The 25,134-nt window shown below is 55.3% G+C and overlaps 1 protein-coding gene and 1 pseudogene across 6 annotated transcripts in view; both read left to right on the forward strand.

The window, feature by feature from the left end:
- Positions 1–5,809: 5,809 nt before the first annotated feature.
- LOC140309285 (dynamin-1-like) overlaps positions 5,810–25,134 on the forward strand; it is a 39,893-nt gene continuing 20,568 nt past the window's right edge. For all 6 annotated transcript variants that reach the window (XR_011916366.1, XM_072387103.1, XM_072387099.1 and 3 more), the window contains exons 1-9: positions 5,810–6,154; positions 11,245–11,318; positions 11,405–11,554; positions 16,730–16,933; positions 17,015–17,113; positions 19,709–19,869; positions 20,121–20,263; positions 22,990–23,125; positions 23,207–23,274. Coding sequence is in view for 5 of the 6 variants with exons in the window: in XM_072387103.1 (XP_072243204.1) it covers positions 5,994–6,154; positions 11,245–11,318; positions 11,405–11,554; positions 16,730–16,933; positions 17,015–17,113; positions 19,709–19,869; positions 20,121–20,263; positions 22,990–23,125; positions 23,207–23,274 (1,196 nt within the window). In the remaining variant the exon portion in view is untranslated. The remainder of the gene's footprint in view (positions 6,155–11,244; positions 11,319–11,404; positions 11,555–16,729; positions 16,934–17,014; positions 17,114–19,708; positions 19,870–20,120; positions 20,264–22,989; positions 23,126–23,206; positions 23,275–25,134) is intronic.
- On the forward strand, positions 7,751–10,474 carry LOC140310325 (uncharacterized; annotated as a pseudogene).

Here is a 25,134-nt window from a genome sequence, read left to right on the forward strand (position 1 = left end):
TATTTTTCTGAATTTATTTGAACTCTGAACCTGTTGTTTACTCGTCGTTCTGATTGGCTGTCAATGATCAATGAGTGAAAGGATGGATCGGCAGGTGATCACACAGGAAGGCCACCTGGGGGTGCTGCTGTCCTTCCTCTGCAGCAGCTTGACCTGAGGGATGTTCCACGAAGCTGGATTCAGGGAAAGCCTCGCTTCTCTCCATGAGTAACCATGGTAACGTCTACCCTGAACCAGCCTGCTCCTGGTCAGGCTAACGTTCAAGCTAATGTCCGACGGGCTGAAACAGACTCCCGAAAGAAGGTTCCACCTGGTAGAATTCTGCTACTCACGTCTTGTATAAGAAACTAAAGTTTGTGGTTATCATATCATATCTAACCCCTGACCCCTGACCCTTTCAGCAGATCAGTCAGTGCAACTAAAGAAACACAACTGTACTGAACATGAAATTAAATGAAAAAGAACATGATATTCCTTTAAACTAATTGATTCCTTATGACATCTCCAAACACCCGACCGACACCCACCAGGACCGACAGGTCCTTTCAGGTCCTTTCAGGCCCTTTCAGGTCCTTTCAGGCCCTTTCCGCTCCTTTCAGGTCCTTTCGGCTCCTTTCAGGTCCTTTCAGGCCCTTTCAGCTCCTTTCAGGCCCTTTCAGCTCCTTTCGGCTCCTTTCGGCTCCTTTCGGCTCCTTTCAGGCCCTTTCGGCTCCTTTCGGCTCCTTTCAGCTCCTTTCAGGCCCTTTCGGCTCCTTTCAGCTCCTTTCAGCTCCTTTCAGGCCCTTTCGGCTCCTTTCAGCTCCTTTCAGCTCCTTTCAGCTCCTTTCAGACCCTTTCGGCTCCTTCCGGGTCCTTTCAGACCCTTTCGGCTCCTTCCGGGTCCTTTCAGACCCTTTCGGCTCCTTCCGGGTCCTTTCGGCTCCTTTCGGCTCCTTTCGGCTCCTTTCAGCTCCTTTCGGCTCCTTTCAGGCCCTTTCAGCTCCTTTCAGATCCTTTCGGCTCCTTTCGGCTCCTTTCAGGCCCTTTCAGCTCCTTTCAGATCCTTTCAGGCCCTTTCGGCTCCTTTCAGGCCCTTTCGGCTCCTTTCAGCTCCTTTCAGGTCCTTTCAGCTCCTTTCAGGTCCTTTCAGGCCCTTTCGGCTCCTTTCGGGTCCTTTCAGCTTCTTTCAGCTCCTTTCAGGCCCTTTCGGCTCCTTTCGGCTCCTTTCAGCTCCTTTCGGCTCCTTTCGGCTCCTTTCAGACCCTTTCAGGTCCTTTCAGGCCCTTTCGGCTCCTTTCGGCTCCTTTCAGCTCCTTTCAGACCCTTTCAGGTCCTTTCAGGCCCTTTCAGGTCCTTTCAGGCCCTTTCGGCTCCTTTCGGCTCCTTTCAGGCCCTTTCGGCTCCTTTCGGCTCCTTTCAGCTCCTTTCGGCTCCTTTCAGCTCCTTTCAGACCCTTTCAGGTCCTTTCAGGCCCTTTCGGCTCCTTTCGGCTCCTTTCAGCTCCTTTCAGGCCCTTTCAGCTCCTTTCAGACCCTTTCAGCTCCTTTCAGACCCTTTCGGCTCCTTTCGGGTCCTTTCAGCTCCTTTCGGCTCCTTTCGGGTCCTTTCAGCTCCTTTCAGACCCTTTCGGCTCCTTTCGGGTCCTTCCAGACCCTTTCGGCTCCTTCCGGGTCCTTCCAGACCCTTTCGGCTCCTTTCGGCTCCTTTCAGCTCCTTTCGGCTCCTTTCAGCTCCTTTCAGATCCTTTCGGCTCCTTTCAGGCCCTTTCAGCTCCTTTCGGCTCCTTTCGGCTCCTTTCGGCTCCTTTCAGGTCCTTTCAGCTCCTTTCAGGCCCTTTCAGCTCCTTTCAGGCCCTTTCGGCTCCTTTCGGCTCCTTTCGGCTCCTTTCAGCTCCTTTCAGATCCTTTCGGCTCCTTTCAGGCACTTTCAGCTCCTTTCGGCTCCTTTCGGCTCCTTTCGGCTCCTTTCAGGTCCTTTCGGCTCCTTTCGGCTCCTTTCGGCTCCTTTCAGGCCCTTTCAGCTCCTTTCAGCTCCTTTCAGATCCTTTCAGATCCTTTCAGATCCTTTCAGGCCCTTTCGGCTCCTTTCGGCTCCTTTCGGCTCCTTTCGGGCCCTTTCGGGTCCTTTCGGCTCCTTTCGGCTCCTTTCAGGCCCTTTCAGCTCCTTTCAGGTCCTTTCGGCTCCTTTCGGCTCCTTTCGGCTCCTTTCAGCTCCTTTCAGATCCTTTCAGATCCTTTCGGGCCCTTTCAGCTCCTTTCAGGTCCTTTCGGCTCCTTTCAGGCCCTTTCAGCTCCTTTCGGCTCCTTTCGGCTCCTTTCAGGTCCTTTCAGCTCCTTTCGGCTCCTTTCGGCTCCTTTCGGCTCCTTTCAGGTCCTTTCAGGTCCTTTCAGCTCCTTTCGGCTCCTTTCGGCTCCTTTCGGCTCCTTTCAGGTCCTTTCGGCTCCTTTCAGGTCCTTTCAGCTCCTTTCGGCTCCTTTCGGCTCCTTTCGGCTCCTTTCAGGTCCTTTCGGCTCCTTTCGGCTCCTTTCGGCTCCTTTCAGCTCCTTTCAGGTCCTTTCAGCTCCTTTCGGCTCCTTTCAGGTCCTTTCAGCTCCTTTCGGCTCCTTTCGGCTCCTTTCAGGTCCTTTCAGCTCCTTTCGGCTCCTTTCGGCTCCTTTCAGGTCCTTTCAGCTCCTTTCGGCTCCTTTCAGGTCCTTTCAGCTCCTTTCAGGTCCTTTCAGCTCCTTTCGGCTCCTTTCGGCTCCTTTCAGGTCCTTTCAGGTCCTTTCAGCTCCTTTCAGCTCCTTTCGGCTCCTTTCAGGTCCTTTCAGCTCCTTTCAGGTCCTTTCAGCTCCTTTCAGGTCCTTTCAGGCCCTTTCGGCTCCTTTCGGCTCCTTTCAGGTCCTTTCGGCTCCTTTCAGGCCCTTTCGGCTCCTTTCGGCTCCTTTCAGATCCTTTCGGCTCCTTTCAGGCCCTTTCAGGCCCTTTCAGCTCCTTTCAGGCCCTTTCAGATCCTTTCAGGCCCTTTCGGCTCCTTTCGGCTCCTTTCAGGCCCTTTCAGCTCCTTTCAGATCCTTTCGGCTCCTTTCAGCTCCTTTCAGGCCCTTTCAGCTCCTTTCAGATCCTTTCGGCTCCTTTCAGGCCCTTTCGGCTCCTTTCAGCTCCTTTCAGCTCCTTTCAGGCCCTTTCAGGCCCTTTCAGCTCCTTTCAGCTCCTTTCGGCTCCTTTCGGCTCCTTTCAGCTCCTTTCGGCTCCTTTCGGCTCCTTTCAGCTCCTTTCAGGTCCTTTCAGCTCCTTTCGGCTCCTTTCAGGTCCTTTCAGCTCCTTTCGGCTCCTTTCAGGTCCTTTCGGCTCCTTTCGGCTCCTTTCGGCTCCTTTCAGGTCCTTTCAGCTCCTTTCGGCTCCTTTCAGGTCCTTTCAGCTCCTTTCAGGTCCTTTCGGCTCCTTTCGGCTCCTTTCGGCTCCTTTCAGGTCCTTTCAGGTCCTTTCGGCTCCTTTCAGCTCCTTTCGGCTCCTTTCGGCTCCTTTCGGCTCCTTTCAGCTCCTTTCAGCTCCTTTCAGGCCCTTTCGGGTCCTTTCAGGCCCTTTCGGCTCCTTTCAGGTCCTTTCGGGCCCTTTCGGCTCCTTTCAGGTCCTTTCGGCTCCTTTCAGGCCCTTTCGGCTCCTTTCAGCTCCTTTCAGCTCCTTTCAGCTCCTTTCGGCTCCTTTCGGCTCCTTTCAGCTCCTTTCAGATCCTTTCGGCTCCTTTCAGGCCCTTTCAGCTCCTTTCGGCTCCTTTCAGGCCCTTTCAGCTCCTTTCGGCTCCTTTCAGGCCCTTTCGGCTCCTTTCAGCTCCTTTCGGCTCCTTTCGGCTCCTTTCAGCTCCTTTCAGATCCTTTCGGCTCCTTTCAGGCCCTTTCAGCTCCTTTCGGCTCCTTTCAGCTCCTTTCAGGCCCTTTCGGCTCCTTTCAGCTCCTTTCAGGCCCTTTCGGCTCCTTTCGGCTCCTTTCAGGTCCTTTCAGCTCCTTTCAGGCCCTTTCGGCTCCTTTCGGCTCCTTTCGGCTCCTTTCGGCTCCTTTCAGGTCCTTTCAGCTCCTTTCGGCTCCTTTCGGCTCCTTTCGGCCCCTTTCGGCTCCTTTCGGCTCCTTTCGGCTCCTTTCAGGTCCTTTCGGCTCCTTTCGGCTCCTTTCAGCTCCTTTCGGCTCCTTTCGGCTCCTTTCATGTCCTTTCAGCTCCTTTCAGGCCCTTTCAGGTCCTTTCAGGTCCTTTCGGCTCCTTTCAGGCCCTTTCGGCTCCTTTCGGCTCCTTTCAGGCCCTTTCGGCTCCTTTCGGCTCCTTTCAGGCCCTTTCAGATCCTTTCGGCTCCTTTCAGATCCTTTCGGGCCCTTTCGGCTCCTTTCGGCTCCTTTCGGGCCCTTTCGGCTCCTTTCAGGTCCTTTCAGCTCCTTTCGGCTCCTTTCAGCTCCTTTCAGCTCCTTTCAGGCCCTTTCAGGTCCTTTCAGGTCCTTTCGGCTCCTTTCAGGCCCTTTCGGCTCCTTTCAGGCCCTTTCGGCTCCTTTCGGCTCCTTTCAGGCCCTTTCAGGTCCTTTCGGCTCCTTTCAGGCCCTTTCGGCTCCTTTCGGCTCCTTTCAGGTCCTTTCGGCTCCTTTCAGTTCCTTTCGGCTCCTTTCAGCTCCTTTCAGGTCCTTTCGGCTCCTTTCAGCTCCTTTCAGGCCCTTTCGGCTCCTTTCGGCTCCTTTCAGCTCCTTTCAGGCCCTTTCAGGTCCTTTCGGCTCCTTTCAGGCCCTTTCGGCTCCTTTCGGCTCCTTTCGGATCCTTTCGGCTCCTTTCAGGTCTTTTCGGCTCCTTTCAGTTCCTTTCGGCTCCTTTCGGCTCCTTTCGGCTCCTTTCGGCTCCTTTCAGGCCCTTTCGGCTCCTTTCAGGCCCTTTCGGCTCCTTTCGGCTCCTTTCAGGCCCTTTCGGCTCCTTTCGGCTCCTTTCAGATCCTTTCGGCTCCTTTCAGGTCCTTTCGGCTCCTTTCAGTTCCTTTCGGCTCCTTTCGGCTCCTTTCGGCTCCTTTCAGGCCCTTTCAGCTCCTTTCAGATCCTTTCAGGCCCTTTCGGCTCCTTTCAGGCCCTTTCGGCTCCTTTCAGGCCCTTTCAGCTCCTTTCAGCTCCTTTCGGCTCCTTTCAGGCCCTTTCGGCTCCTTTCACCTCCTTTCGGCTCCTTTCAGGCCCTTTCAGCTCCTTTCAGGCCCTTTCGGCTCTTTTCACCTCCTTTCGGCTCCTTTCGGCTCCTTTCAGGCCCTTTCGGCTCCTTTCAGCTCCTTTCAGGCCCTTTCAGCTCCTTTCAGGCCCTTTCAGCTCCTTTCAGGCCCTTCCAGGCTGCTGCTCCACATTAATAACAGCTGATGATGTAAAACAACCTACTGGTGACGTATAAGTTCATCATCTCCCTCCCTTGGCCGGTTAAGTTTGAGCTGCTTTCATGCGACCGACTTGAGGCTAAACTCAGGCAGGATACCCAACAAATCCCGGTTTAGCCCCTTATCTTGATTTTGTGCAATACCCCACAGAAGTCCGTTTGATTGGTGTGCGTTCCCACAAATATCATGCCTCTGACGTCATATGTCCAGGTCACATCATCACAGACAGCTGTTCCTGTTCTCTGACGTCAAACTCACCTGTCAGGTGATCGGACGTTATTCTGCCTGTCAAGGGGCGGGGCTTCATAACTCGTGGCTGGCACCTGATGGCAGGTGGAGGGACGTCGTGACTTTGACGTCATAATGTTCTGTACACGTGCACGCGCCGTTTTTCATCCTGACTTTAAACTTTTAACGCCCACATTTTTTTAAAAAGGCTTTTATTGTGAAAGTCTGTCTGTACCGGATGTGTGCGCGTGCGCGGTCCCTCCCTGTAGTGGAGCAGAAGGAGCTGAAGGTCACAGCTGGAGGAGCATCCTCATCATCGATCATCTAATCGATTGAAGAGCCACTGATCGGCGCGTGACACAGGAGCCAGTGCGCTGCAGCACCGTGTCCGTGAGTCCGTGCGCATCCTCCGCCTGCCACCGCCATGGGGAACCGGGGGATGGAGGAGCTGATCCCGCTGGTGAACCGGCTGCAGGACGCGTTCTCCGCCATCGGACAGAACTCGGAACTGGACCTGCCGCAGATCGCTGTGGTGGGCGGACAGAGCGCCGGGAAGAGCTCGGTTCTGGAGAACTTCGTGGGCAAGTGAGTGATTCTGTGCGTGCATCTGTCCGAGCCGAGCCGAACCGGACCACAGAGAGTACAGCGGCGTCACGTGCTGTCGTTAACGCGTTAAAATGTCCCGTCCAGTGAAAATCAATCCAGCAGAACAGCTGCTGATCAATAAGTGATCGATCAGCTGGTTGGATTCTGCTCCGAGGAGCGAAGCTTGTGTGCGCGTGCGCGTGTAGAGCGAAACCTAAAAGAATTTACTGTTTGGAGACTGCAGCTCCCCGCTGTCATAGCCGGCAGGTGTGCGTGCGTGTGCGTGTGCGCGTGACCGAAGGTTCTTGTGATAAATGTTCAGGTGATTCTGGGCGGTTCCGGTTCTGCAGGTCTGAGAGGTACGGGTGCTGGACTGGCTGCCTGCAGTCCTGACCTGTCCCCAGCAGAGAAACAACCACCCCCCCGCACTGCTGCACACCTTAAGACCTGTTTAAGGAGGAATGGGACAAAATAACAGCTGGAACTCTGCATCACCTGGTTTCCTCAGAGTCAGAGCGGCTTTAAGTGTTGGCAGAAGGAAACAAAGTGGGAAAAGGTTCACTGACTTTATGGGATGCTGCAGGTCTGAGGTGTAGAAATGATGTTTGTTACCAGATTAAATGAAGCTGAACAGGAAACATGATGAGCTCAGACTGACATGCCTTCACAACTATTTGTGAGTTGGGATTGTGGCCTGATGATTAAGCAGGGAATTAGAGAAACTGTCTGTTGAGAACACAGTGTTTCTCTACAGAAACTCTAAATGCACCAGAGGGAAGACATGGTGAGAACATTTGAAGAGACGTCTGCTGTGAACTCTTCCAGCTCCTGGTTGAAATCAGCTTCAGTCGTTCCTGTGGGTCGCTGACTGATTCATTCAGCCTCCAGTCAGTACTCAGGGTGAGAGCATAGATGGGTTTTATTCATCTAAAGACGCAGGAATGTCACCTGTACAGGAGCATGATCTGCAGCAGGATGAGATGCTGTGAGGATGAGGAGGTCTGTAGTTTGAGCCCTGATGTCTGAATATTTTTATCCTCCGCCTGAGGAGAGGCTCTCTGTCTGCATCTCTGCTCTAATTGGTCACTGGTGATCACATGACTCAGAAGGGTTTTGGTTAAGGCACCGCATGACAAAAACAGCGTGGTGTGTGCGCGTGCATGTGCGCGCGCACGTGTGTGTGCTGACTGCAGGGAAACACACACATTGTAAGGATGTCGTGACAAAGGTTTCTTCACATCACAGCTCACATTTTATCCTTTACACATCCTATATTATATGATATGAGACGATAATATGTGGTATTATATATATATATATATATATATATATATAAAATATAATATAATATAATATCGGGACCACAAACCTGTTCAGTGACGCAGGCCGACCCTCGGTGTAGGAGCCAATCTCTTAGTTTAATTTTAATTTCTGTTGGAATATAGTTTGGCATCGTTTACAGGTTAGGGTTAGGGTGTCCGTTCCTCTGGTCGCCATGACAACGCTGTGAATGGACTGAACACGTGCACAACTTTTTTCTTTTTCATAAATCAATCTGCGTGCCGAACCGAAGATATTGATCTGAACGGATCAATGATGATCCGTTGCACCACTACTAGTTACCTTATGAACAGTAACTTATGTGAGTTACACAAACACAAGTTTTTACCTTTAATCAGTCACCCACATGTGCTCCCCCCCCTCAGAGAGCAGGGTCACCCACATGTGCTCCCACCCCCCCCCCCTCAGAGAGCAGGATCACCCACATGTGCTCCCACCCCCCCCCCTCAGAGAGCAGGATCACCCATATGTGCTCCCCCCCCCCCCCTCAGAGAGCAGGATCACCCACATGTGCTCCCACCCCCCCTCCCTCAGAGAGCAAGGTCACCCACATGTGCTCCCACCCCCCCCGAGAGAGCAGGATCACCCACATGTGCTCCCACCCCCCCCCCTCAGAGAGCAGGGTCACCCACATGTGCTCCCACCCCCCCCCCCTCAGAGAGCAGGATCACCCATATGTGCTCCCCCCCCCGAGAGAGCAGGGTCACCCACATGTGCTCCCACCCCCCCCTCGGAGAGCAGGATCACCCATATGTGCTCCCACCCCCCCCCCTCAGAGAGCAGGATCACCCATATGTGCTCCCCCCCCCGAGAGAGCAGGGTCACCCACATGTGCTCCCACCCCCCCCTCAGAGAGCAGGATCACCCATATGTGCTCCCCCCCCCCCGAGAGAGCAGGGTCACCCACATGTGCTCCCACCCCCCCCTCAGAGAGCAGGATCACCCATATGTGCTCCCCCCCACCCGAGAGAGCAGGGTCACCCACATGTGCTCCCACCCCCCCCGAGAGAGCAGGGTCACCCATATGTGCTCCCCCCCCCGAGAGAGCAGGGTCACCCACATGTGCTCCCACCCCCCCCCCCTCAGAGAGCAGGGTCACCCATATGTGCTCCGCCCCCCCCCCCTCAGAGAGCAGGATCACCCATATGTGCTCCCCCACCCCCCTCAGAGAGCAGGATCACCCATATGTGCTCCCCCCCCCCCCCCGAGAGAGCAGGGTCACCCACATGTGCTCCCACCCCCCCCTCAGACAGCAGGGTCACCCACATGTGCTCCCCCCCCCCCCCCCCCAAGAGAGCAGGGTCACCCATATGTGCTCCCACCCGCCCCTCAGAGAGCAGGGTCACCCATATGTGCTCCCCCCCCCCCCCCCCCGAGAGAGCAGGGTCACCCACATGTGCGTCCCCCCCCCCCCCCCCTCAGAGAGCAGGGTCACCCACATGTGCTCCCTCCCACCCCCCTCAGAGAGCAGGGTCACCCATATGTGCGCCCCCCCCCCCCCCCCTCAGAGAGCAGGGTCACCCACATGTCACATGTGCTCCCCCCCTCCCCCCCCCCCTCAGAGAGCAGGGTCACCCACATGTGCTCCCACCCCCCCTCAGAGAGCAGGGTCACCCACATGTACTCCCTCCCCCCCTCAGAGAGCAGGGTCACCCACATGTGCTCCCACCCCCCACGAGAGAGCAGGGTCACCCACATGTGCTCCCCCCCCCTCAGAGAGCAGGGTCACCCACATGTGCCCCCCCCCCCCCCCTCAGAGAGCAGGGTCACCCACATGTGCTCCACCCCCCTCAGAGAGCAGGGTCACCCACATTTACTCCCCCCCCCCCCTCAGAGAGCAGGGTCACCCACATGTGCTCCCACCCCCCCTCAGAGAGCAGGGTCACCCACATGTACTCCCTCCCCCCCTCAGAGAGCAGGGTCACCCACATGTGCTCCCACCCCCCCCCCTCAGAGAGCAGGGTCACCCATATGTGCGCCCCCCCCCCCCCCCCTCAGAGAGCAGGGTCACCCACATGTCACATGTGCTCCCCCCCTCCCCCCCCCCCCTCAGAGAGCAGGGTCACCCACATGTGCTCCCACCCCCCCTCAGAGAGCAGGGTCACCCACATGTACTCCCTCCCCCCCTCAGAGAGCAGGGTCACCCACATGTGCTCCCACCCCCCCTCAGAGAGCAGGGTCACCCACATGTGCCCCCCCCCCCCTCAGAGAGCAGGGTCACCCACATGTGCTCCCCCCCCCTCAGAGAGCAGGGTCACCCACATTTACTCCCCCCCCCCCCTCAGAGAGCAGGGTCACCCACATGTGCTCCCACCCCCCCTCAGAGAGCAGGGTCACCCACATGTACTCCCTCCCCCCCTCAGAGAGCAGGGTCACCCACATGTACTCCCTCCCCCCCTCAGAGAGCAGGGTCACCCACATGTGCTTCCCCCCCCCTCAGAGAGCAGGGTCACCCACATGTGCTCCCACCCCCCCTCAGAGAGCAGGGTCACCCACATGTACTCCCTCCCCCCCTCAGAGAGCAGGGTCACCCACATGTGCTTCCCCCCCCCTCAGAGAGCAGGGTCACCCACATGTGCTTCCCCCCCCCTCAGAGAGCAGGGTCACCCACATGTACTCCCACCCCCCCTCAGAGAGCAGGGTCACCCACATGTACTCCCTCCCCCCCTCAGAGAGCAGGGTCACCCACATGTGCTCCCACCCCCCCTCAGAGAGCAGGGTCACCCACATGTGCTTCCCCCCCCCTCAGAGAGCAGGGTCACCCACATGTGCTCCCCCCCCCCTCAGAGAGCAGGGTCACCCATAGTTGGGCCGACTCACTGTTCAAACAGGGTGGGCCCCTCTTCTCCTGGCCCCCGCCTGTTTTCGGTGCTGGGCAGCCAGTCTCTGCTTCACCTTGATGTCGGACCCCTCCTTCTTCACCTCTGCTGCTGTGCTTCTCAGACCCACAGCATTGACAGCCTCCACCCCAGAAAGTAGCTCCATCTCACGTTCCGTTAAGTTCTTTTTTCCCGTCTCACTCGTTCTTTTCTCTTTATTTTCTGATCTGCAGAGACGGGACTCGCAGGTGCAGGGCTCATTTGAATATGATTTGCATATTCAATTAGGGGCGTGGACAGGGAGGAGTCGGGTACTCTGACCTGTGCTCAACTTCATGTTGATTGGGATGTACAAAGGAGATGTGCTTAAACTCAGATTCATACACCCCGACGTTTCTGTGTGTGGGAGGGCCTTCGGGTTTCAGCAGGAAACTTTGTACACGAGGCCCCAGGAGAGAACCGGAGTCCACCAGCCGGCTCTGAGGTTGTGACGAGACGCTGAATCTTCTGCAAAGAAGAGTGAAGAACTAGTTTCTGCAGCGGGTCGGACTGTTCTGCCTCACAAACTTTATCCCTCTGGTTCTTGGACTGTTGTTCAGCCAAAACAAGGCGTCACACATCAAGCCCCCGATGGCAAATCCTTTTATAACCTTTGTATCAGACAGTGAGTTTGCATGTTCTCCGTGTTTATGTGTCGGTTCCCCCCCCCCCCCAAAAAAGATGCGTGACAGGTGTCTCTAAACTGATCCTAGGAGTGAGTGTGGATGGTTGGTCTCGTTGTTCTCTGATGGAAGGGTGACCTGTCCAGGTGTACCCTGCCCCTCACAGATAAGCCCCCCCCCCCGATCCTGAGATGGATTAAGTGGGTATAGAAAATGGATGGATGTCAGAAAACATGTGTCATAAATAATTTCCTTCACATCCTGACAGAGACTTCCTCCCCCGGGGTTCAGGAATTGTCACTCGGCGCCCCCTGGTGCTTCAGCTCATCACCTCTCCAACAGGTGAGACACTGACGATCACATATCTGATCACCTGCATTGATTCGGTGTGATGTTTATTGATCCGATGTGATGTTTATTATTATCAGAGTTTGCAGAATTCCTGCACTGTAAAGGGAAGAAGTTCATCGACTTTGATGAAGTTCGTCAGGAGATCGAAGCTGAAACGGATCGAGTGACTGGACAAAACAAAGGAATCAGTCCAGTCCCCATCAACCTGAGGGTGTATTCCCCTAACGGTAACGCACCCGACCCCACCTGTCCTGACCCCACCTGTCCTGACCCCACCTGACCCCACCTGACCCCGACCCCACCTGACCCTGACCTCGCTATCCCCGACCCCACCTGACCCCGACCCCACCTGTCCCGACCCCACCTGACCCCGACCCCACCTGCCCGACCCCACCTGACCCTGACCCCACCTGTCCTGACCCCACCTGACCCTGACCTCGCTATCCCGACCCCACCTGTCCCGACCCCACCTGTCCTGACCCCACCTGACCCGACCCCACCTGTCCTGACCCCACCTGACCCGACCCCACCTGACCCGACCCCACCTGACCCGACCCCACCTGACCCTGACCTCGCTAGCCCCGACCCCACCTGACCCTGACCCCACCTGTCCTGACCCCACCTGACCCGACCCCACCTGACCCGACCCCACCTGACCCGACCCCACCTGACCCTGACCTCGCTATCCCGACCCCACCTGACCCTGACCTCGCTAGCCCCGACCCCACCTGACCCTGACCCCACCTGACCCGACCCCACCTGACCCCGACCCCACCTGACCCGACCCCACCTGTCCCGACCCCACCTGTCCCGACCCCACCTGACCCTGACCCCACCTGACCCCGACCCCACCTGACCCGACCCCACCTGACCCGACCCCACCTGTCCCGACCCCACCTGACCCTGACCTCGCTATCCCGACCCCACCTGACCCGACCCCACCTGTCCCGACCCCACCTGTCCCGACCCCGCCTGCCCGACCCCACCTGTCCCGACCCCAGCTGTCCCGACCCCACATGTCCTGACCCCACCTGTCCCGACCCCACCTGTCCCGACCCCACCTGACCCGACCCCACCTGACCCTGACCTCGCTATCCCGACCCCACCTGACCCGACCCCACCTGTCCCGACCCCACCTGTCCTGACCCCACCTGTCCTGACCCCACCTGTCCCGACCCCAGCTGTCCCGACCCCACATGTCCTGACCCCACCTGTCCCGACCCCACCTGTCCCGACCCCACCTGTCCCAACCCCACCTGTCCCGACCCCACCTGTCCCGACCCCGCCTGCCCGACCCCACCTGTCCCGACCCCACCTGTCCTGACCCCACCTGTCCTGACCCCACCTGTCCCGACCCCAGCTGTCCCGACCCCACCTGTCCCGACCCCACCTGTCCTGACCCCACCTGTCCCGACCCCACCTGTCCCGACCCCACCTGTCCCGACCCCACCTGTCCCGACCCTATCTGTCCCGACCCCACATGTCCTGACCCCACCTGTCCCGACCCCACCTGTCCCGACCCCACCTGTCCCGACCCCACCTGTCCCGACCCCACATGTCCTGACCCCACCTGTCCCGACCCCACCTGTCCCGACCCCACCTGTCCCAACCCCACCTGTCCCGACCCCACCTGTCCCGACCCCACCTGTCCCGACCCTATCTGTCCCGACCCCACATGTCCTGACCCCACCTGTCCCGACCCCAGCTGTCCCGACCCCACCTGTCCCGACCCCACCTGTCCTGACCCCACCTGACCCGACCCCACCTGACCCGACCCCACCTGTCCCGACCCCACCTGTCCCGACCCCGCCTGCCCGACCCCACCTGTCCCGACCCCAGCTGTCCCGACCCCACATGTCCTGACCCCACCTGTCCCGACCCCACCTGTCCCGACCCCACCTGACCCGACCCCACCTGACCCTGACCTCGCTATCCCGACCCCACCTGACCCGACCCCACCTGTCCCGACCCCACCTGTCCTGACCCCACCTGTCCTGACCCCACCTGTCCCGACCCCAGCTGTCCCGACCCCACATGTCCCGACCCCACCTGTCCCGACCCCACCTGTCCCGACCCCACCTGTCCCGACCCCACCTGTCCCGACCCCGCCTGCCCGACCCCACCTGTCCCGACCCCACCTGTCCTGACCCCACCTGTCCTGACCCCACCTGTCCCGACCCCAGCTGTCCCGACCCCAGCTGTCCCGACCCCACCTGTCCTGACCCCACCTGTCCTGACCCCACCTGTCCCGACCCCACCTGTCCCGACCCCACCTGTCCCGACCCTATCTGTCCCGACCCCACATGTCCTGACCCCACCTGTCCCGACCCCACCTGTCCCGACCCCACCTGTCCCGACCCCACCTGTCCCAACCCCACCTGTCCCGACCCCACCTGTCCCGACCCCACATGTCCCGACCCCACCTGTCCCGACCCCACCTGTCCCGACCCCACCTGTCCCGACCCCACCTGTCCCGACCCTATCTGTCCCGACCCCACATGTCCTGACCCCACCTGTCCCGACCCCAGCTGTCCCGACCCCACCTGTCCCGACCCCACCTGTCCTGACCCCACCTGACCCGACCCCACCTGACCCGACCCCACCTGTCCCGACCCCACCTGTCCCGACCCCACCTGTCCCGACCCCACCTGTCCCGACCCCACCTGTCCCGACCCCAGCTGACCCCGACCCCACCTGTCCCGACCCCACCTGACCCGACCCCACATGTCCCGACCCCACATGTCCCGACCCCACCTGTCCCGACCCCACCTGTCCCGACCCCACCTGTCCTGACCCCACCTGACCCGACCCCACCTGACCCGACCCCACCTGTCCCGACCCCACCTGTCCCGACCCCGCCTGCCCGACCCCACCTGTCCCGACCCCAGCTGTCCCGACCCCACATGTCCTGACCCCACCTGTCCCGACCCCACCTGTCCCGACCCCACCTGACCCGACCCCACCTGACCCTGACCTCGCTATCCCGACCCCACCTGACCCGACCCCACCTGTCCCGACCCCACCTGTCCTGACCCCACCTGTCCTGACCCCACCTGTCCCGACCCCAGCTGTCCCGACCCCACATGTCCCGACCCCACCTGTCCCGACCCCACCTGTCCCGACCCCACCTGTCCCGACCCCACCTGTCCCGACCCCGCCTGCCCGACCCCACCTGTCCCGACCCCACCTGTCCTGACCCCACCTGTCCTGACCCCACCTGTCCCGACCCCAGCTGTCCCGACCCCAGCTGTCCCGACCCCACCTGTCCTGACCCCACCTGTCCTGACCCCACCTGTCCCGACCCCACCTGTCCCGACCCCACCTGTCCCGACCCCACCTGTCCCGACCCTATCTGTCCCGACCCCACATGTCCCGACCCCACATGTCCTGACCCCACCTGTCCCGACCCCACCTGTCCCGACCCCACCTGTCCCGACCCCACCTGTCCCAACCCCACCTGTCCCGACCCCACCTGTCCCGACCCCACATGTCCTGACCCCACCTGTCCCGACCCCACCTGTCCCGACCCCACCTGTCCCGACCCCACCTGTCCCGACCCCACCTGTCCCGACCCTATCTGTCCCGACCCCACATGTCCTGACCCCACCTGTCCCGACCCCAGCTGTCCCGACCCCACCTGTCCCGACCCCACCTGTCCCGACCCCACCTGTCCCGACCCCACATGTCCTGACCCCACCTGTCCCGACCCCACCTGTCCCAACCCCACCTGTCCCGACCCCACCTGTCCCGACCCCACCTGTCCCGACCCCAGCTGTCCCGACCCCACATGTCCTGACCCCACCTGTCCCGACCCCAGCTGTCCCGACCCCACCTGTCCCGACCCCACCTGTCCTGACCCCACCTGTCCTGACCCCACCTGTCCCGACCCCACCTGTCCCGACCCCAGCTGTCCCGACCCCACATGTCCTGACCCCACCTGTCCTGACCCCACCTGTCCCGACCCCACCTGTCCCAACCCCACCTGTCCCGACCCCACCTGACCCGACCCCACATGTCCCGACCCCACATGTCCCGACCCCACCTGTCCCGACCCCACCTGTCCCGACCCCACATGTCCTGACCCCACCTGTCCCGACCCCACCTGTCCTGACCCCACCTGTCCCGACCCCACCTGTCCTGACCCCAGCTGACCCCGACCCCACCTGTCCTGACCCCACCTGTCCAGACCCCACCTGTCCCGACCCCACCTGTCCCGACCCCACCTGTCCCGACCCCACCTGTCCTGACCCCACCTGTCCCGACCCCACCTGTCCCGACCCCACCTGTCCTGACCCCACCTGTCCCGACCCCACCTGTCCCGACCCCACCTGGCCCGACCCCACATGTCCTGACCCCACCTGTCCTGACCCCACATGTCCTGACCCCACCTGTCCCGACCCCACCTGTCCTGACCCCACATGTCCCGACCCCACCTGTCCTGACCCCACATGTCCTGACCCCACCTGTCCCGACCCCAGCTGACCCCGACCCCACCTGTCCCGACCCCACCTGTCCTGACCCCACCTGTCCCGACCCCACCTGTCCCGACCCCACCTGTCCTGACCCCACCTGTCCCGACCCCACCTGTCCCGACCCCACCTGTCCTGACCCCACCTGTCCCGACCCCACCTGTCCCGACCCCACCTGTCCCGACCCCACCTGTCCCGACCCCACATGTCCTGACCCCACCTGTCCTGACCCCACATGTCCTGACCCCACCTGTCCCGACCCCACCTGTCCTGACCCCACATGTCCCGACCCCACCTGTCCTGACCCCACATGTCCTGACCCCACCTGTCCCGACCCCAGCTGACCCCGACCCCACCTGTCCCGACCCCACCTGTCCTGACCCCACCTGTCCCGACCCCACCTGTCCCGACCCCACCTGTCCTGACCCCACATGTCCCGACCCCACCTGTCCTGACCCCACATGTCCTGACCCCACCTGTCCCGACCCCAGCTGACCCCGACCCCACCTGTCCCGACCCCACCTGTCCTGACCCCACCTGTCCCGACCCCACATGTCCTGACCCCACCTGTCCCGACCCCACCTGTCCTGACCCCACCTGTCCCGACCCCACCTGTCCCGACCCCACCTGTCCCGACCCCACCTGTCCTGACCCCACATGTCCCGACCCCACCTGTCCTGACCCCACATGTCCCGACCCCACCTGTCCTGACCCCACATGTCCCGACCCCACATGTCCCGACCCCACCTGTCCTGACCCCACCTGTCCCGACCCCACCTGTCCCGACCCCACCTGTCCTGACCCCACATGTCCTGACCCCACCTGTCCCGACCCCACCTGTCCCGACCCCAGCTGTCCCGACCCCACATGTCCCGACCCCACCTGTCCCGACCCCACCTGTCCTGACCCTGCTTCTGGTGTGTGTGTTCTCAGTGCTGAACCTGACTCTGGTGGATCTTCCGGGAATGACAAAGGTCCCTGTGGGCGATCAGCCAGCCGACATCGAGAATCAGATCAGAGAAATGCTCATGCAGTTCGTCACCAAAGAAAACTGCCTCCTATTGGCTGTTTCTCCAGCCAACTCTGACCTTGCCAACTCTGATGCTTTGAAGATCGCCAAGGAGGTTGACCCACAAGGTCAGAGTCTGGCTCCAACTACATCCTCTTCACCTCCACCTAACATCAGTTAGTAAGTGAAGGGTTGTGAATGTGTTGCAGGGCTGAGGACAATCGGTGTGATCACCAAACTGGATCTGATGGATGAAGGAACTGATGCCAGAGACATCCTGGAGAACAAATTGCTCCCGCTACGCAGAGGTATGACATCACACAGAATCCTCACACCAGATTAGTTGTTAGCTGTCCATTAAGTCATTTATGAAGTCGCTGCAAACAGATTAGAGATGGAACAGAGTCTAGGTCTCCAGTTAGAGACAGAACAGAGTCCAAGGATCCAGTTAGAGACAGAACAGAGTCCAAGGATCCAGTTAGAGACAGAACAGAGTCCAAGGATCCAGTTAGAGACGGAACAGAGTCCAAGGATCCAGTTAGAGACAGAACAGAGTCCAAGGATCCAGTTAGAGACAGAACAGAGTCCAAGGATCCAGTTAGAGACAGAACAGAGTCCAAGGATCCAGTTAGAGACAGAACAGAGTCCAAGGATCCAGTTAGAGACGGAACAGAGTCCAAGGATCCAGTTAGAGACAGAACAGAGTCCAAGGATCCAGTTAGAGACAGAACAGAGTCCAAGGATCCAGTTAGAGACGGAACAGAGTCCAAGGATCCAGTTAGAGACAGAACAGAGTCCAAGGATCCAGTTAGAGACAGAACAGAGTCCAAGGATCCAGTTAGATACAGAACAGAGTCCAAGGATCCAGTTAGATACAGAACAGAGTCCAAGGATCCAGTTAGAGACAGAACAGAGTCCAAGGATCCAGTTAGATACAGAACAGAATCCAAGGATCCAGTTAGAGACGGAACAGAGTCCAAGGATCCAGTTAGAGACAGAACAGAGTCCAAGGATCCAGTTAGAGACGGAACAGAGTCCAAGGATCCAGTTAGATACAGAACAGAGTCCAAGGATCCAGTTAGAGACAGAACAGAGTCCAAGGATCCAGTTAGAGACAGAACAGAGTCCAAGGATCCAGTTAGAGACGGAACAGAGTCCAAGGATCCAGTTAGAGACGGAACAGAGTCCAAGGATCCAGTTAGAGACGGAACAGAGTCCAAGGATCCAGTTAGAGACGGAACAGAGTCCAAGGATCCAGTTAGAGACGGAACAGAGTCCAAGGATCCAGTTAGAGACAGAACAGAGTCCAAGGATCCAGTTAGAGACAGAACAGAGTCCAAGGATCCAGTTAGAGACGGAACAGAGTCCAAGGATCCAGTTAGAGACGGAACAGAGTCCAAGGATCCAGTTAGAGACAGAACAGAGTCCAAGGATCCAGTTAGAGACAGAACAGAGTCCAAGGATCCAGTTAGAGACAGAACAGAGTCCAAGGATCCAGTTAGAGACGGAACAGAGTCCAAGGATCCAGTTAGAGACGGAACAGAGTCCAAGGATCCAGTTAGAGACGGAACAGAGTCCAAGGATCCAGTTAGAGACAGAACAGAGTCCAAGGATCCAGTTAGAGACAGAACAGAGTCCAAGGATCCAGTTAGAGACAGAACAGAGTCCAAGGATCCAGTTAGAGACAGAACAGAGTCCAAGGAACCAGTTAGAGACAGAACAGAGTCCAGGTGTCCAATTAGAGACAGAACAGAGTCCAAGGATCCAGTTAGAGACAGAACAGAGTCCAAGGATCCAGTTAGAGACGGAACAGAGTCCAAGGATCCAGTTAGAGACAGAACAGAGTCCAAGGATCCAGTTAGAGACAGAACAGAGTCCAAGGATCCAGTTAGAGACGGAACAGAGTCCAAGGATCCAGTTAGAGACAGAACAGAGTCCAAGGATCCAGTTAGAGACGGAACAGAGTCCAAGGATCCAGTTAGAGACGGAACAGAGTCCAAGGATCCAGTTAGAGACAGAACAGAGTCCAAGGATCCAGTTAGAGACGGAACAGAGTCCAAGGATCCAGTTAGAGACAGAACAGAGTCCAAGGATCCAGTTAGAGACGGAACAGAGTCCAAGGATCCAGTTAGAGACAGAACAGAGTCCAAGGATCCAGTTAGAGACGGAACAGAGTCCAAGGATCCAGTTAGAGACCGAACAGAGTCCAAGGATCCAGTTAGAGACAGAACAGAGTCCAAGGATCCAGTTAGAGACAGAACAGAGTCCAAGGATCCAGTTAGAGACAGAACAGAGTCCAAGGATCCAGTTAGAGACAGAACAGAGTCCAAGGAACCAGTTAGAGACAGAACAGAGTCCAGGTGTCCAATTAGAGACAGAACAGAGTCCAAGGATCCAGTTAGAGACAGAACAGAGTCCAAGGATCCAGTTAGAGACGGAACAGAGTCCAAGGATCCAGTTAGAGACAGAACAGAGTCCAAGGATCCAGTTAGAGACAGAACAGAGTCCAAGGATCCAGTTAGAGACGGAACAGAGTCCAAGGATCCAGTTAGAGACAGAACAGAGTCCAAGGATCCAGTTAGAGACGGAACAGAGTCCAAGGATCCAGTTAGAGACGGAACAGAGTCCAAGGATCCAGTTAGAGACAGAACAGAGTCCAAGGATCCAGTTAGAGACGGAACAGAGTCCAAGGATCCAGTTAGAGACAGAACAGAGTCCAAGGATCCAGTTAGAGACGGAACAGAGTCCAAGGATCCAGTTAGAGACAGAACAGAGTCCAAGGATCCAGTTAGAGACGGAACAGAGTCCAAGGATCCAGTTAGAGACCGAACAGAGTCCAAGGATCCAGTTAGAGACAGAACGGAGTCCAGGTAGAGACTCAAAGAGACATTGTTTGGTGTCAGGTTACATCGGGGTGGTGAATCGCAGTCAGAAAGACATCGATGGGAAGAAAGACATTACAGCAGCTCTGCAGGCTGAGAGGAAATTCTTCTTGTCGCATCCGTCGTATCGCCACCTGGCTGACCGCATGGGCACTGCTTACCTGCAGAAAATCCTCAACCAGGTAAATAAACCTTAGTCCTCATTAGTCTGGTGTTTCACCCGAGTCAGGGTGCCGTAAATACACATCTGCAAATGATCTTACCTCAGTTTGATATGAAACAACTTTAAAAGCAGGGATGAGAAAACAAAAACTTTGAAAGTACCATAGAAGAAGAGCTGCAATGGCACCAGAGCTGGGATTCAAACTGCTGGTCCAGACATAGCCAGCTGCACCTTCACCATGGCAACAAAACATCTCTTTGTTACCCCTAGCAACTGACCAACCACATCCGGGACACGTTACCAGCGTTACGCACCAAACTGCAGAGCCAACTGCTGTCCATCGAGAAGGAGGTGGAGGAATACAAGAACTTCAGACCGGATGACCCGAGCCGCAAGACCAAGGCCCTGCTGCAGTGAGTACCACACACAGTACTACACACAGTACCACACACAGTACCACACACAGTACCACACACAGTACTACACACAGTACTACACACAGTACTACACACAGTACCACACACAGTACCACACACAGTACCACACACAGTACCACACACAGTACTGCACACAGTACTACAGACAGTACTACACACAGTACTACACACAGTACTACACACAGTACCACACACAGTACTACACACAGTACCACACACAGTACCACACACAGTACCACACACAGTACCACAGACAGTACCACAGACAGTACTACACACAGTACCACACACAGTACCACACACAGTACTACACACAGTACCACACACAGTACCACACACAGTACTACACACAGTACTACACACAGTACCACACACAGTACCACAGACAGTACTACACACAGTACCACACACAGTACTACACACAGTACTACACACAGTACCACACACAGTACTACACACAGTACCACACACAGTACCACAGACAGTACTACACACAGTACTACAGACAGTACTACACACAGTACTACAGACAGTACTACACACAGTACTACACACAGTACCACACACAGTACTACACACAGTACCACACACAGTACTACACACAGTACTACACACAGTACTACACACAGTACTACACACAGTACTACACAAAGTACTACACACAGTACTACACACAGTACTACACACAGTACTACAGACAGTACTACACACAGTACTACACACAGTACCACACACAGTACTACACACAGTACCACACACAGTACTACACACAGTACTACACACAGTACTACACACAGTACTACACACAGTACTACACACAGTACTACACACAGTACTACACACAGTACCACAGACAGTACTACACACAGTACTACACACAGTACCACAGACAGTACTACACACAGTACTACACACAGTACTAAACACAGTACTACACACAGTACTACACACAGTACCACACACAGTACTACACACAGTACCACACAGTACTACACACAGTACTACACACAGTACTACACACAGTACTACACACAGTACTACACAGTACCACACACAGTACTACACACAGTACTACACACAGTACTACACACAGTACCACACACAGTACTACACACAGTACTACACACAGTACTACACACAGTACTACACACAGTACTACAGACAGTACTACACACAGTACTACACACAGTACTACACACAGTACTACACACAGTACCACAGACAGTACTACACACAGTACTACACACAGTACCACAGACAGTACTACACACAGTACTACACACAGTACTAAACACAGTACTACACACAGTACTACACACAGTACCACACACAGTACTACACACAGTACCACACAGTACTACACACAGTACTACACACAGTACTACACACAGTACTACACACAGTACTACACAGTACCACACACAGTACTACACACAGTACTACACACAGTACTACACACAGTACTACACACAGTACTACACACAGTACCACACACAGTACTACACACAGTACTACACACAGTACCACACACAGTACCACACACAGTACTACACACAGTACTACACACAGTACTACACACAGTACTACACACAGTACCACACACAGTACTACACACAGTACTACACACAGTACCACACACAGTACCACACACAGTACTACACACAGTACTACACACAGTACCACACACAGTACCACACACAGTACCACAGACAGTACTACACGCAGTACTACACGCAGTACTACACACAGTACTACACGCAGTACTACACGCAGTACTACACACAGTACTACACACAGTACTACACACAGTACCACACACAGTACCACACACAGTACCACACACAGTACTACACACAGTACTACGCAGTACTACACACAGTACTACGCAGTACTACACACAGTACTACACACAGTACTACACACAGTACTACGCGGTACTACACACAGTACTACACACAGTACTACACACAGTACTACGCAGTACTACACAGTACTACACACAGTACCACACACAGTACTACACACAGTACTACACACAGTACTACGCAGTACTACACAGTACTACACACAGTACCACACACAGTACCACACACAGTACTACACACAGTACTACGCAGTACTACACACAGTACTACGCAGTACTACACACAGTACTACACACAGTACTACACACAGTACTACGCGGTACTACACACAGTACTACACACAGTACTACACACAGTACTACGCAGTACTACACAGTACCACACACAGTACTACACACAGTACTACACACAGTACTACACACAGTACTACACACAGTACTACACACAGTACTACACACAGTACCACACACAGTACCACAGACAGTACCACACACAGTACTACACACAGTACTACGCAGTACTACACACAGTACTACACACAGTACTACACACAGTACTACACACAGTACCACACACAGTACTACACACAGTACTACACACAGTACCACTGACAGTACTACACACAGTACCACACACAGTACTACACACAGTACTACACACAGTACTACACACAGTACTACACACAGTACCACTGACAGTACTACACACAGTTCTACACACAGTACTACACACAGTACTACACACGGTACTACACGGTGCAACGCAGTACCATGCAGTACTACGCAGTACTACACAGTACTACGCGGTACCACACCTTGACTGATATGTGTGGGTCAGGATGGTTCAGCAGTTCGCGGTGGACTTTGAAAAGAGGATTGAAGGTTCTGGAGACCAGGTGGACACCTATGAGCTGTCTGGAGGAGCAAAGATCAACCGCATCTTCCACGAACGCTTCCCGTTCGAACTCGTCAAGGTAAACGCTTCACGCAGGTGTTGTCATGGTGATGTGCTGCGACAAATACACTGATGTATCATTAAAGTGGTTTACCTGCAGCTCGAGGGCGACGAGAAGACTCTTCGTAAAGAGATCAGCTACGCCATCAAGAACATCCACGGAATCAGGTGAGTGCGACACTACCTTCATGTGTGTACAGGTGTGTATACAGGTGTGTTTACAGGTGTGTGTACAGGTGTGTGTACAGGTGTGTTTACAGGTGTGTGTACAGGTGTGTGTACAGGTGTGTGTACAGGTGTGTGTGCAGGTATGTTTACAGGTGTGTGTACAGGTGTGTATACAGGTATGTTTACAGATATGTTTACAGTTATTTGTACAGATGTTTGTACAGATGTTTGTACAAGTGTGTATACAGGTGTGTATACAGGTATGTTTACAGGTGTGTTTACAAGTGTGTATACAGGTATGTTTACAGGTGTGTTTACAAGTGTGTATACAGGTATGTTTACAGGTGTGTGTACAGGTATGTTTACAGGTGTGTGTAGAGGTGTGTGTACAGGTATGTTTACAGGTGTGTGTACAGGTATGTTTACAGGTGTGTGTACAGGTGTGTGTAGAGGTATGTGTACAGATGTGTGTACAGGTGTGTGTACAGGTGTGTATACTGGTGTGTGTACAAGTGTGTTTACAAGTGTGTGTACAGGTGTGTGTACAGGTGTGTTTACAAGTGTGTGTACAGGTGTGTTTACAGGTGTGTATACTGGTGTGTGTAGAGGTGTGTGTACAGATGTTTGTACAAGTGTGTATACAGGTGTGTGTACAGGTGTGTGTACAGGTGTGTTTACAGGTGTGTTTACAAGTGTGTATACAGGTATGTTTACAGGTGTGTTTACAGTTATTTGTACAGATGTTTGTACAGATGTTTGTACAAGTGTGTATACAGGTGTGTGTACAGGTGTGTATACAGGTATGTTTACAGGTGTGTTTACAAGTGTGTATACAGGTATGTTTACAGGTGTGTGTACAGGTGTGTGTAGAGGTGTGTGTACAGGTATGTTTACAGGTGTGTGTACAGGTGTGTGTAGAGGTATGTGTACAGATGTGTGTACAGGTGTGTGTACAGGTGTGTATACTGGTGTGTGTAGAGGTGTGTGTACAGATGTGTGTACAGGTGTGTGTACAGGTGTGTATACTGGTGTGTGTACAAGTGTGTTTACAAGTGTGTGTACAGGTGTGTGTACAGGTGTGTTTACAAGTGTGTGTACAGGTGTGTATACAGGTGTGTTTACAGGTGTGTGTACAGGTATGTGTACAGGTGTGTATACAGGTATGTTTACAGATATGTTTACAGTTATTTGTACAGATGTTTGTACAGATGTTTGTACAAGTGTGTATACAGGTGTGTGTACAGGTGTGTGTACAGGTGTGTATACAGGTATGTTTACAGATATGTTTACAGTTATTTGTACAGATGTTTGTACAGATGTTTGTACAAGTGTGTATACAGGTGTGTGTACAGGTGTGTGTACAGGTATGTTTACAGGTGTGTTTACAAGTGTGTATACAGGTATGTTTACAGGTGTGTTTACAAGTGTGTATACAGGTATGTTTACAGGTGTGTGTACAGGTGTGTGTAGAGGTGTGTGTACAGGTATGTTTACAGGTGTGTGTACAGGTGTGTGTACAGGTATGTTTACAGGTGTGTGTACAGGTGTGTGTAGAGGTATGTGTACAGATGTGTGTACAGGTGTGTGTACAGGTGTGTATACTGGTGTGTGTAGAGGTGTGTGTACAGATGTGTGTACAGGTGTGTGTACAGGTGTGTATACTGGTGTGTGTACAGGTGTGTTTACAAGTGTGTGTACAGGTGTGTGTACAGGTGTGTTTACAAGTGTGTGTACAGGTGTGTATACAGGTGTGTTTACAGGTGTGTGTACAGGTATGTGTACAGGTGTGTGTACAGGTGTGTCTACAGGTGTGTGTGTACAGCTGTGTGTACAGGTGTGTATACAGGTGTGTTTACAGGT

This window comes from Leuresthes tenuis, unplaced genomic scaffold (assembly GCF_036924035.1).
Source record: "Leuresthes tenuis unplaced genomic scaffold, fLeuTen1.0.hap1 SCAF_6, whole genome shotgun sequence".
Classification (NCBI taxonomy): Eukaryota; Metazoa; Chordata; class Actinopteri; order Atheriniformes; family Atherinopsidae; genus Leuresthes; species Leuresthes tenuis.